General features: G+C 44.5%; 1 protein-coding gene across 1 annotated transcript; it reads right to left on the minus strand.

The window, feature by feature from the left end:
• Positions 1-9,612: 9,612 nt before the first annotated feature.
• Positions 9,613-10,588, minus strand: LOC134407956 (chemerin-like receptor 1). Its single transcript, XM_063139979.1, has one exon. The coding sequence runs from the start codon at positions 10,583-10,585 to the stop codon at positions 9,623-9,625; it is 963 nt and encodes a 320-aa protein (XP_062996049.1). The 5' UTR covers positions 10,586-10,588; the 3' UTR covers positions 9,613-9,622.
• Positions 10,589-12,164: the final 1,576 nt, after the last annotated feature.

Raw genomic sequence — 12,164 nt, forward strand, 5'->3', positions numbered from 1 at the left:
TTAGTCTCTCCCCATGCTCCATAGGCCTATGTATATTCTGTGTTCCTTACCCCCCAAACAAATCAAAATTGTGCACCGAGCCAGATTTTGCAAACTAAATACTTGATGGACATCTCTGGGAGATGCAAGAAAGGGGTTTTTCAGTGGCTGCACCCAGACTATGGAACTCCCACCCGAAAGACATACATAACACCCACTGGGCCAGTTTGCACAGTCACAGAGGAGGAAATAAGCTACAGTGGCTTATTTCCCCCATCCTCCCATGTGTGTAGCATGCTGGGAGTGGGGGCGAATTAGCATAATGTCCCTTGGTAGGCAACCCCAGCAAGGGTGGATTGCTGCCATGGTTAACAAGCCACTCAGAACCCATTAGTTGGTTTTCATAGAATCATAGAATAACAGAGTTGGAAGGGGCCTACAAGGCCATCGAGTTCAACTCCCTGCTCAATGCAGGAATCCACCCTAAAGCATCCCTGACAGATGGTTGTCCAGTTGCCTCTTGAAGGCCTCTAGTGTGGGAGAGCCCACAACTTCCCTAGGTAACTGATTCCATTGCCGTACTGCTCTAACAGTCAGGAAGTTTTTCCTGATGTCCAGCTGGAATCTGACTTCTTGTAACTTGAGCCCGTTATTCTGTGTCCTGCACTCTGGGAGGATCGAGAAGAGATCCTGGCCCTCCTCTGTGTGACAAGCTTTCAAGTATTTGAAGAGTGCTATCATGTCTCCCCTCAATCTTCTCTTCTCCAGGCTAAACATGCCCAGTTCTTCCAGTCTCTCCTCACAGGGCTTTGTTTCCAGACCCCTGATCATCCTCGTTGCCCTCCTCTGAACACGCTCCAGCTTGTCTGCATCCTTCTTAACGTGTCGTGCCCAGAAATGGACACAATACTCTAGATGAGGCCTAACCAGGGCCTCATTTTATTGCTGTTTGAATTGTATTGTTACTGTTTTATTGTGCTTTTATCGTTCTTTATATCACACCATTTTTATGTGTTTTATTGCTGTATGCCACCTTGGGAGAACTTTTGCCCTAAAAGGCAGTTAAGAAATATTTTAAATAAATAAAAAACTAAATCTTTTCCTCCTCTGCAATTGTGCGAACCCGGGCACTCTGTTAACCGTCTATCAAGATGTAAGGACTTTTCGATTCCAGCAGGCCTTTCATTTGCCTGGTTGGTTGGTTTTATTCCAAGTGGTCTACTTTATCATGTTGCATTGTTGACTGACTTTCATCTATATATTACTGGCTCCGGTTTTCATCTGTTCTTCTTATCTTTTTTGTAATATTTCTATGTGATTTTATTTGTGTTTTTATGGATGTTAGCCACCTTGAGCACTAAGTATGGAAAAGACAGGATCAGTGGAGTCTGGTTGCTCCGGCATCAGTGGGGTGGTGAATCCGTATAGGGATTCAGTCAAAGCCAGTCAGAACTCCAAAGGAACCATCTAAGGTTCCCCATGGACATCAGAGCCACCAGCCTCCACTGGACAGGATACAAATATTTATTATTAATTCAAGCTGGACAGCCATCTGTCAGGGGAGCTTTAAAGTGGATTCTTGCTCTGAGCAGGGGGATGGACTTGATGGCCTTAGAGGACCCTTCCAGCTCAACTAATTACTTCATTAATGATGTCTTTTAGATATGCTATGCTGCTTCTGTTAGCTGGGTAAAGAGGTAAGGTACTAATTAATGAGCAGTGAAAATTCACTTCTGGAGTGTTGGGGAGTCTTATTTATGCGTGGGCTTTATAAATTCCGTTGTCAGACTCACACTGGAAAACTTATGGGTCAGGCCATGGCTTTCAGCTACTCAGGGGAATGGAACTGCAGCCAGTTGAAGCTGGGGTATTTAACACCACAGCCCAAAATCTCCCGGATCCTGGAAATCTGGTGACACCAGAGGTTCAATCTAAGGTGGGATGAAGAAATGTGTTCAATTGACATTTTAATGCAAACTTTACCTAATTTCACACGTTCGAACCAGTAAGCAAACCAAAACTCTGTTATCCTTTGAAAATTGCAGTTCTCCGAATCAAACATGTATATAAAAATGTGTATATTAGGGAGGGTAAGTGCACATGAAAATAGTGAAAATCATGTTAAAAATATATAGTATATTGCTTGCAGAGATGTGTATCTAAGGCAAAATTGTGAACAAAAAACCGCATGTGTAAAATGCACACATTTTAAAACAAATCTCAATGTATGGGATGAACTGACATTAAGACTGGGAAACTGAGAAGCTGAAATAGAGAGGTTCATCTAGATGAGTGCCAATGCTACCTACCATCTGATATAAAGCTCCCAGGTTTGTCACACACACACACACACCCTCTGTGTGTGTGTGTGTGATTGGGCAATTCTGCTTAGGAAAACTACACCTGACTGATGGATGTTTGCCCACCAGTTCTTAGGAACAGGGCATTGCCTTATACTGAGCAGAACATTGATTCTTCTGACTCAGTATTGTCTACACTGGCTGACACTCCCCACCCAAACTGGAGATGCTGGAAATTCAACCTGGGACCTTTTGCATGCAAAATATCGGCCTCAGCTAGACCTAGCGGTCTAGCGCGATGGAGAGGTGAAGATCTTGCAATGTTTTTTACCGCGAGATCTCCCCCTCTATTCACACGCAGCGCACGATGACCTCAGAGGGAGAGGCGTCGGCCTGCCATTTTTTTTTTTTAAAAAAAGAGAGAGACAGGAGCACAGGAGCGCTCGGGTGCAAAAGGTAAGTCCTTTTTTTAAAAAAAAAATCCCCACTCCCCTCACCCCACCCCCAATGGGCACAGAGCTCCTGAGGAGCTCTGTGCCACGTGTGCGGGTCCCGGCTCGTTGTGAGGAACTGCAAGGAGCTGGGACAAACCATGATGCCCAACCACATGTTCTGCGGTCTCGGGATCAGCCCGAGACCGCAGAAAACCAGGCCTAAAGTGGAGGGCAAGATCCTGGGGCAAGGGAGGGATCATCCCTTCCTGCTCCTGGGATGCCCTGTGCATCATGTGGATGCACAGGGATGATTCCAGGGATCGCCCCGGGATAAAGCCCCGTCTGGCTAAGGCCATGGGCTCCACTACTAAGCTGCAGCCCTTCCCTGCCTGCCTGTGTGCTAGCCGGTCATCTGCCTTCCATTCTGCTACCCAGTTGCCAACCCGCTATCCTGCCCATTTAAACATCAGGGTTTAAAACTTGCTTTTTTAAAATACACAGGGTGTAAGGAACTTGAGCATTCAAATTCTAAATTCCATGAGCAATTTTTGTTAGCTTAAGTAGGCTTTCCATTGCCAACTAGTTATACAAATAAGTCACACAATTTCAGAGCTCTTTGATGGATAATCGTTGATCTTGGAAAGATGACACTTATAGAGAGTGATAAACCAGTCCAGGTCCGGGCCCAATTCAAAGTGCTGGTATTGACATTTAAAGCCCTAAACGGTTTGGGGCCAGGTTATCTGAAGGAACGCCTCCTCCCATATGTACCTGCCCGGACCTTAAGATCATCTACAGGGGCCCTTCTCCGTGAGCCCCTGCCAAAGGAAGTGAGGCAGGTGGCTACTAGGAGGAGGGCTTTCTCCGCTGTGGCACCCCGGTTGTGGAATGAGCTCCCCAAAGAGGTCCGCCTGGCGCCTACACTGTACTGCTTTCGTCGCCAGCTGAAGACCTTTTTATTCACTCAGTATTTTAACACATAATTTTAACTTAAATTTAAATTTTACTGTTTTAACTCTGTATTTTAATCTTATATCAACTTTGCTGTGTGGTTTTATCCTGGTTGCGCTTTTTATACTGTATTTCTTAATTGTGTTTTAACCTGTTGGGTGTTTTATTGTGGTTTTAATTTTTGTGAACCGCCCAGAGAGCTTCGGCTATTGGGCGGTATAAAAATGTAATAAATAAATAAATAAATAAATAAATTTATGGTATAAATAAATGTGGAGACCTAGAAAAAATGGCAGATGTGGTAGTTTTTTTATTATTATTATTTGTAACGTATTTTTATGTCTAGCTTCTATTGATGTTATTACGCAGACAGCCGTTCACATTATTCACACAGCACTGCCCCTCACACACCTGCATTGTGTGGGGTATAAAATGGAGGCCAGGGCGCCAATGCAGCTGATGCTGTAACCACTTACAGTGGCAGCACAAAAAAGCCGGAAACATTTACTAAAAAAAAAAAAGAAGAAAGAAGAAGCTGCCATAAGAACATCAGAAGTGCCCTGATGCTGGATCAGACCAAGGGTCCATCTAGTCCAGCACTCTATTCACACAGGGGCCAACCAGCCATTGACCAGGGGTGAACAACCTTTGCTCTACCTATGAGAAATGGTGGGAGAATGTCTCCTTCCCCTGGAGAAATTTAGAAGAACTGCCCCCCCCCAATTTCTCTGCCCACGTATGGTGGAGAATTGTGAGCGGCCATTTGTGCACAGCTCTAACATCTACGCTAGGGTGACCAACTGTCAGGATTTCCCCGGATTTGTCCTGGTTTTTGTTCTTTCCATGGTGTCAGGGGGGATTTTCTATAATTTTCAATAATGTCCTGGAATGACACACCTTCCCCTTTAAGGCTGCCATTAGCATGGCAGGAGGGAATGACATGCTTTCTTGAGGCACATCATTCCCCCACCCCAAGCTCCAATTGAGGTCTTAAAGGGGAAAGTGGGGCATTCGTGGACATTATAGAAAAGGCCCCAATTGGAGTGGATGGTGGTGGTGCAGAATGAAATCCTTTCCCCTCCTCCACTCCAATCGGGTTCTTTAAGGTAGTGGGGGAATAACGTATTTTCTGCAGAACTCAGAAAGCTGCTTCCCCACACACACACTAGGTGTCCTCTTTTTTGGTTTCCCAAATATGGTCACCCTAATCTACGCATCCTACTTTTATTTACTGATGGACTTTTCTCTTCCAGCAAGCAGCAAAAGAGCTACTGATTGAGAAATAATGCTGTCATCCAAGCTTCACAGCTAAGCCACCATTCCAGTCGGAAGCAGCTGGATGTACAAAGACTATATTTCCTCATTTTCTTCCCCTTTCTTGCTCTAGAATTTCAACCTGTCCCTTCTGTTCACACCGAGTTTGCATGTTCATCTGGGTTACATCAGTTCTGTCAAACCTTTTGGAGAAGCCCTTCTTTCAGTCCCACCTTCTTCACGGGCACGCTTGGTGGGAACATGGGAGAGGGCCTTCTCGGTGGCTGCTCCGGTGCTCTGGAACTCTCTTCCCGGGGAAGCTAGGCTGGCTCCCTCCTTGATGGGCTTTCGGAAGCAGGCTAAGACTTCTTTGTTCAAGCAGGCCTTCGGAGAATAATCCAGCCCTCCATCTATGTTAACGTCTTATAATTTTGTTGTGTATTTTTTAATTGTTTATGGTTTTGTTTCCCTCCCACCCCCCATGTATTTTTTAAACTTTGTAAGGCCGCCTTGAAGCCCAGCGTTGGGCAAAAGGCGGGATACAAATAATAATAATAATAATAATAATAATAATAATAATAATAATAACAACAACAACTTTCTCCGCTGTGGCACCCCGGTTGTGGAATGAGCTCCCCAGAGAGGTCCGCCTGGCGCCTACACTGTACTCCTTTCGTCACCAGCTGAAGACCTTTTTATTCACTCAGTATTTTAACACTTAATTTTAACTTAAATTTAAATTATACTGTTTTAACTCTGTATTTTAACCTTATATCAATTTTGCTGCGTGGTTTTATCCTGGTTGTGCTTTTTATATTGTGTTTTGTATTTGTATTTTTAACTTGTTGGTTGTTTTATGATGGTTTTAATTTTTGTGAACCGCCCAGAGAGCTTCGGCTATTGGGCGGTATAAAAATGTAATAAATAAATAAACAAATAAATAATATTTATTTCATTTTCTTTTTTTTAACACAGGGAATCTACTGGCTGTTTCCCCACCCCCACCCCCACCCCACTTTCTCTAAGCCCAGTTGTTTCATTCTAACGTTTAACCTGGCAGCAAATCCCTCTTAGGCCTAATCTACACCAAGCAGGATATAGCACTATGAAAGTGGTATGAAAGCGGTATTTAAAAGGCACGAGCCACGCCAAGCAGGATATAGCACCATGAAAGCGGTATGTGGTATGTGGCAATGGGCCCCAACAGTTGTCAGGACACTTCAGTACTGCTACAAAGCAGTAGTGTGGCTCCTGCCTCTTATATACTGCTTTCATACCACTTTCATGGTGCAATATCCTGCTTGGTGTGGATTAGGCCTTAGCCCGTTTCTTCGCCTGCCTTTTCTCTGGGATTGTCCCGGGATCATCCCTGTGCATCCAAATGCCACACAGGGGATCCCGGGAGCAGGCAGGGACGATCCCTCCATTTTCCTGGGATAATCCTTAGGTGTAGAAAGGGTCTTAGCCTCTTCAGTAGTCTTGTCTTCTACTGAAGGGAAATGAAATTGACCCAATAATTTGAGGAGAAATAGTGTTGTGATTAGGCATGCAAAAGACTGTGCTGCCAATCTCTGACTTCTCTCTTCTCTGACAAAAACCCCCAGCATGGGGTACCTTCTGACATTCGGTTCTGCTTTCAATAGAGCTTTTTTAAAAAAAATTAAAAAAAATACATTGGTTTTGCAAGATTTTCTTACATTTAAAAAACATCTGAACATTAAAAACAACAACACCCTAGCTGTTCCCTAGTTGTTCAGGTTCAAAACTAGAGTTGGGTTGAATGACACACAGTGACTTTATACTTTTAATAATCCTAGTGCAGTCCCTGCCCTTTCTTTGGAGAGGCTGTTAAGTGTACTGCACTTCTCGAATGAATTGCTGGAGGAACAATCTACTGGTAGGGTGACCATATGGAAAGGAGGACAGGGCTCCTGTATCTTTAACAGTTGTATAGAAAAGTGAAATTCAGCAAGTGCCATTTGTATGCACGTAGCATCTGGTGAAATTCTCTCTTCATCACAGCAGTTCAAGCTGCAGGAGCCCTGACCTCTTGACCCAATACAAAAGAGGGCAGGGCTCCTGCAGCTTTAATTGTTGTGATGAAGTGTGTGTTTTTCTGTAGAACTTCAACTGGCAGCTTCCAGTGAGTTATAAAGGAGTCAGACTTTTTTTTTTTTATGGTGGCTGCCATTTTGAATTTCCCAAAATTTAAAAACAAATGGAAAATATCATAGTGGGGCTTTCTGGGATAAAAAAAAAAGATGTCCCACCAGATACTTTGCCATTTTTATGCATATGGATGCCCTGAAATTATAAAGTTTAAATGACATCCTTTTGTTTGAGCTGGGGAAGCGTGACACACAGAACAAATTAAAAACCATAAACAATATATAAACAAAGATTTTTATTCAGATACAGAAAGGGACTATCAATTTAAAGTTTAAGCTGGCTTGTTTCATTAAACAACACTCCCTAAAACCTTTAGAAAGATAGCTATCTTGAAGAAAACTAGTAGCACACAACACATACTGTATGTTTACATACAGTTAAACTGTATGTAAACTGTAGACAGAGAATGCTACAAGTAACCTCTGTGAAAGAAATCAATGTATTTCAACATAAATTTTGAAGACAACAATTGAGCTACTATGAGGGGAAAATAAAATTCATGGTTCCTACATCTTCAAATTAAAATCCGGTGAAATGCTACTTTACTGCACTTGATCCCCTGTCTTATTGAGGCATACATTTTGTAAGACTACATTATATTTATTTATTTATTTACATAATTTGTATCGCAAACTGTCAAACTAAAGTTATATTCTAGCCAGCATAGAACAAAATTTAAAAAGAAAAACAAAAGGAAGGAAGAAAACAAAAGAGGAAAGCATATGGAATAAGGGTAAAATGACAAACTTTGCACCAATGAGAGGTTTTCTCTCACACATGCTAACTGCAGGGCAGAGGTCATTTTCTTCCAGATCCTGGCTGGAGAAAGAAAAGCTGAAACTTTCCCTTCTCTCCATGCACCAGGGGAGTCCAACGCAGGGCCCAGATTGTCTGTAAACTTTGTTCATAAGCAGTTTTGAAAGTTCCGTTCAGCTAGTCAGTGTCCGGGACATCATTGCTACAAGCTCAGTATGATATAGACAAGCAAATTGGCCACTGGGGCATTGGGGGGGGGGGGCAGAGATGGATAGACTTCAACGTGGCAAAGATCTAGGCGGTATAACCGTTATATCACTCACAATTGTACAAAATCTCCTGTATGATGCCTGTCAGTGAGGACCACGGTCAATGAGGGATTGACCAACAATGGTCAACAATGCCAACAATGTCCCCAAATAAGCATTTTATTTTTCATCCATACTTATGAATGGCAACCATTGACTTATGGAGGAGAGAGTAAGGGGGAGCACCTAGATACAACATTGAGGTGGAGGCTGATCCCTCTCCCTGGTGTCTTCAATGCTCGAGAATTAAGCCTGCTCCCATCTGCACGGGCCATTCTAAAGTCTGTTTCCTGATCACACTACAGTGTGATGGAAATTCTGGGAACTGTCTTTTTTATATAGATCTTGAGCTTAAGCCAGTGAAGGACGGTATCTTCGAGTTTGGTGGAGCTGTGAACCCATAGTGGGTATCAGTCAGAACCAGCCAGAATGGCGAAGGAGCTATCCAAGGTTCTGTAACACAAGCCATAGCTAGACCTAAGGTTTATCCCTGGATCATCCAGTGGTCAAACCCGTTCATCTAGGTGACACACAGGGGATCCAGTGCTCAGGCAGGGGCGAACCCTGGATGATCCCAGGATAAACCTCAGGTCTAGCTGTGGCCTAGGTGACACACAGGGGATCCAGTGCTCAGGCAGGGGTGAACCCTGGATGATCCCAGGATAAACCTCAGGTCTATCTGTGGCCTAGGTGACACACAGGGGATCCAGTGCTCAGGCAGGGGCGAACCCTGGATGATCCCAGGATAAACCTCAGGTCTAGCTGTGGCCTAGGTGACACACAGGGGATCCAGTGCTCAGGCAGGGGCAAACCCTGGATGATTCCAGGATAAACCTCAGGTCTAGCTGTGGCCTAGGTGACACACAGGGGATCCAGTGCTCAGGCAGGGGCGAACCCTGGATGATCCCAGGATAAGGATCTAGCTGTGGCCATATTGGTTCAGCACCTTGGATAGTTCTTTTTAGAGTTCTGGCTGGTTTTGACTGTAAGCCAGAATGGAATCACGGCCCCACCGCAATCAGACCTACCAGCCTCCACTGACTAAGCACTGGTTGCTCTTCATGTGCTTCATATACTAGCTTACAGCATAATAATATTTGGGTTGAAAGTCAGCTTATAGCAGATGCTGGCTCTGATCCATCTCCAGTTCTGCTTGGTTGAATAGTGGCCCCTGATGGACGTTCACGTACCTAATTTCACTGGGGACCAGTTGAGCATCGAAATGGAATGCACAGGCACAACCAGACGTGCATCAGCATCAGCAGCATGCAGCTGTCTCCCTTCCTGGATCTGGCCATTTGACTTCAGTGCAACTTTTGCACATCCTCAAATGTGGTTGCGCAAACCAAGTCTAAAAGCAATGGACAATCAAGTGCAGCGGATGGGCAATGCAGGGCAGATTCTGACGGGATGCAGGTGATGACTTTGCACTGAAGGTGGGGGAGTTTGGAAGCTGGGTGGTCAGCAGGATTTATCTGTCCTGGGACTCCAACTCCATTGAAGACTTGGTCTTGGTGCTTGCTGTGCACTGGCTGCTCTCCTCAGCAAAGGCATCCTCAAAGACAGAGAAGAGGGAGCGTCTCAGCTTCTCCTTGAAATCATGCCCCATGAAGACATACAGGATGGGGTTGAGGCAGCTGTTGATGAAGGCCAGGCTAGACGTCAAGGGAAGACCAATAGCCAATACCAAATGCAGCTCTTCTCGCTCTCCGCCCTCTAACTCAAGAAAGGAGAAAACATGAAGGGGGAACCAACAGACAAAAAAGGCCACAATCACTGCTGTAATGACCTTGAAAGGCTTGCTTGATGGGGCCAACCGGTTCCTCCTCAGCCTCAGAACAATTGCTCCGTAGCAAGCGACGATGACGCTGAAGGGAATGACAAAGCCAAAGATGAATCGGCTGATGACCAGACCACGATGCCAGGAATTCGTTACCTCTGTACTGTTGCCGAAATTGTTATAGCAGATGGTCAGAGTCTCATCTTCTGGGTGGTTTAGTGTATCCCTGAAATAGACATTTGGAGAACACAACACCAAAGCCAGAATCCAAACCCCCAAGGCCACCACGGAAGCCCGATGGGGTGTGCGGTGATTCTGAGCCCACACAGGGTGCCTCACAGAAATGCAGCGGTCTACACTGATGACCATAAGGAGGTAAACGCTGGCATAAAGGTTGAGGAATGCTAAGGTGCTATTAATCTTGCACATTACCAGGCCAAATGGCCAATGAAATTCCAGGGCTACGTGGGCGATGCTCAGGGGTAGGAAGAGGGTGAAGGTAAAATCAGCAATGGCCAAGTTGAGGAACCAGACAGTGTTCACCGTCTTCTTCATACGGAAACCAGTGATGAAAATGACCAGCCCGTTACCGCTGACCCCCAACACGAAGGCCAGGCTGTAGATTACCATTGAGACAACGCTCATCCTTTTCATCAAGGCGTATTGCTCCCTATATGCAATGTCATCAGGAGAAATAGTGGAGACTTCAGAAGCGGTGTGGAGAACGGGAAGCGCGGATACCATTGTGGACTCCATTCTCTTTGGGGAGACTGTCTTGTGTCTTGTAGACTTGTGTCTTCTCCCTTTGCCAGGTGGAAATAAATCAATAAGAACGTAAGAACTTGCTCTTACGGACCAAGATCCAATTACCTCAGCATTCTGTTTACCACAGCAGCCCAACCAAATGTCCCCGGGGGCTCACAAACAGGAGAAGATGTAGAGTTGCTTTGTTCCCAACATGTACTATTTACCTTGCCTCTAAATGTCAAAAAGCAGACATGCTACACACGTGGTGGAGCTGCCCAGTTATGCAAAACTTTTGGTTACAAATAACAGCAATAAATGAAATAGATTACAGCAGTGGGAGTTCTGTGGATCCCATTACGATTTTTGTTCAAAAGACACATTTGGGCCTGTTCAGAAGACACCTTAAACCCTGCTGGTTAAGGCTTTTGGTTAAGCAGCAGACTGTGAGGTGTCTCGTGCAATGCGTTTTGCTAAACTCTGCTCACTCACTAACCACAGTTAGACCGTGTGCAGCAGGGTTAGCGGCTCTAACCATGGCTTAAAGTGTTGTGTGTGACAGCATGGCTTGCGCTTAGTGCTAATATGAGACCACATTATGGCAGTCCTCTTCCAGCTTCATTTATTTATTTATTTATTTATTACATTTCTATACCGCCCAATAGCCGGAGCTCTCTGGGTGGTTCACAAAAAAGTCCAAGTCTGGGCCCAATTCAAAGTGCTGGTATTAGCATTTAAAGCCCTAAATGGCTTGGAGCCAGGCTATCCTCCCATATGTACCTGCCCAGACCCTAAGGTCATACTCAGGGGTCCTTCTCCGTGAGCCCCTGCCAAAAGAAGTGAGGCAGGTGGCTACCAGGAGGAGGGCCTTCTCTGCTGTGGCACCCCGGCTGTGGAATGAGCTCCCTAAGGAGGTTCACCAGGCACCTACACTGTATTCTTTTAGATGCCAGGTGAAGACCTTTTTAATTCTCCCAGTATTTTAACAGTCTGTAAATTAATTTTAACTTTGCTGTTTTAAATTTGTATTTTAAATTTGTATTTTTGCATTGCTGCTGATTTTATCTTGGTTGTGCTTTTATATTGTATTTTATATTATGATTTTATACTGTTGTTTTATACTTTGAATGGTCTTAATTTTGTGAACCGCCCAGAGAGCTTCGGCCATTGGGTGGTATAAAAATGCAATAAATAAATAAATAAATAAATAATCCCAGAGAACCACAGTTTCACTAACCATTGAGCCTGAAGTGTCATCTGAACAGACCCACTGAATCACAGTGGTTAAGCATTTTGAGCTAAACATTATGGCTTAGCGCGTTGTGTGAACTATTCCTAACCATGGTGGCTATATAACCATGATTTAAACATGCTCACTAACCATTTGCTGCAAGAGGGTTAGCGGCCTTACCATTGTTTAGTGTGTATGTCTGAACAGGCCCAATAATTTCACTGGGCTATTTGGAATGAATTGGGTCCAATTCCAGAG

The sequence above is a fragment of the Elgaria multicarinata genome, chromosome 13 (assembly GCF_023053635.1).
Source record: "Elgaria multicarinata webbii isolate HBS135686 ecotype San Diego chromosome 13, rElgMul1.1.pri, whole genome shotgun sequence".
NCBI lineage: Eukaryota > Metazoa > Chordata > Lepidosauria > Squamata > Anguidae > Elgaria > Elgaria multicarinata.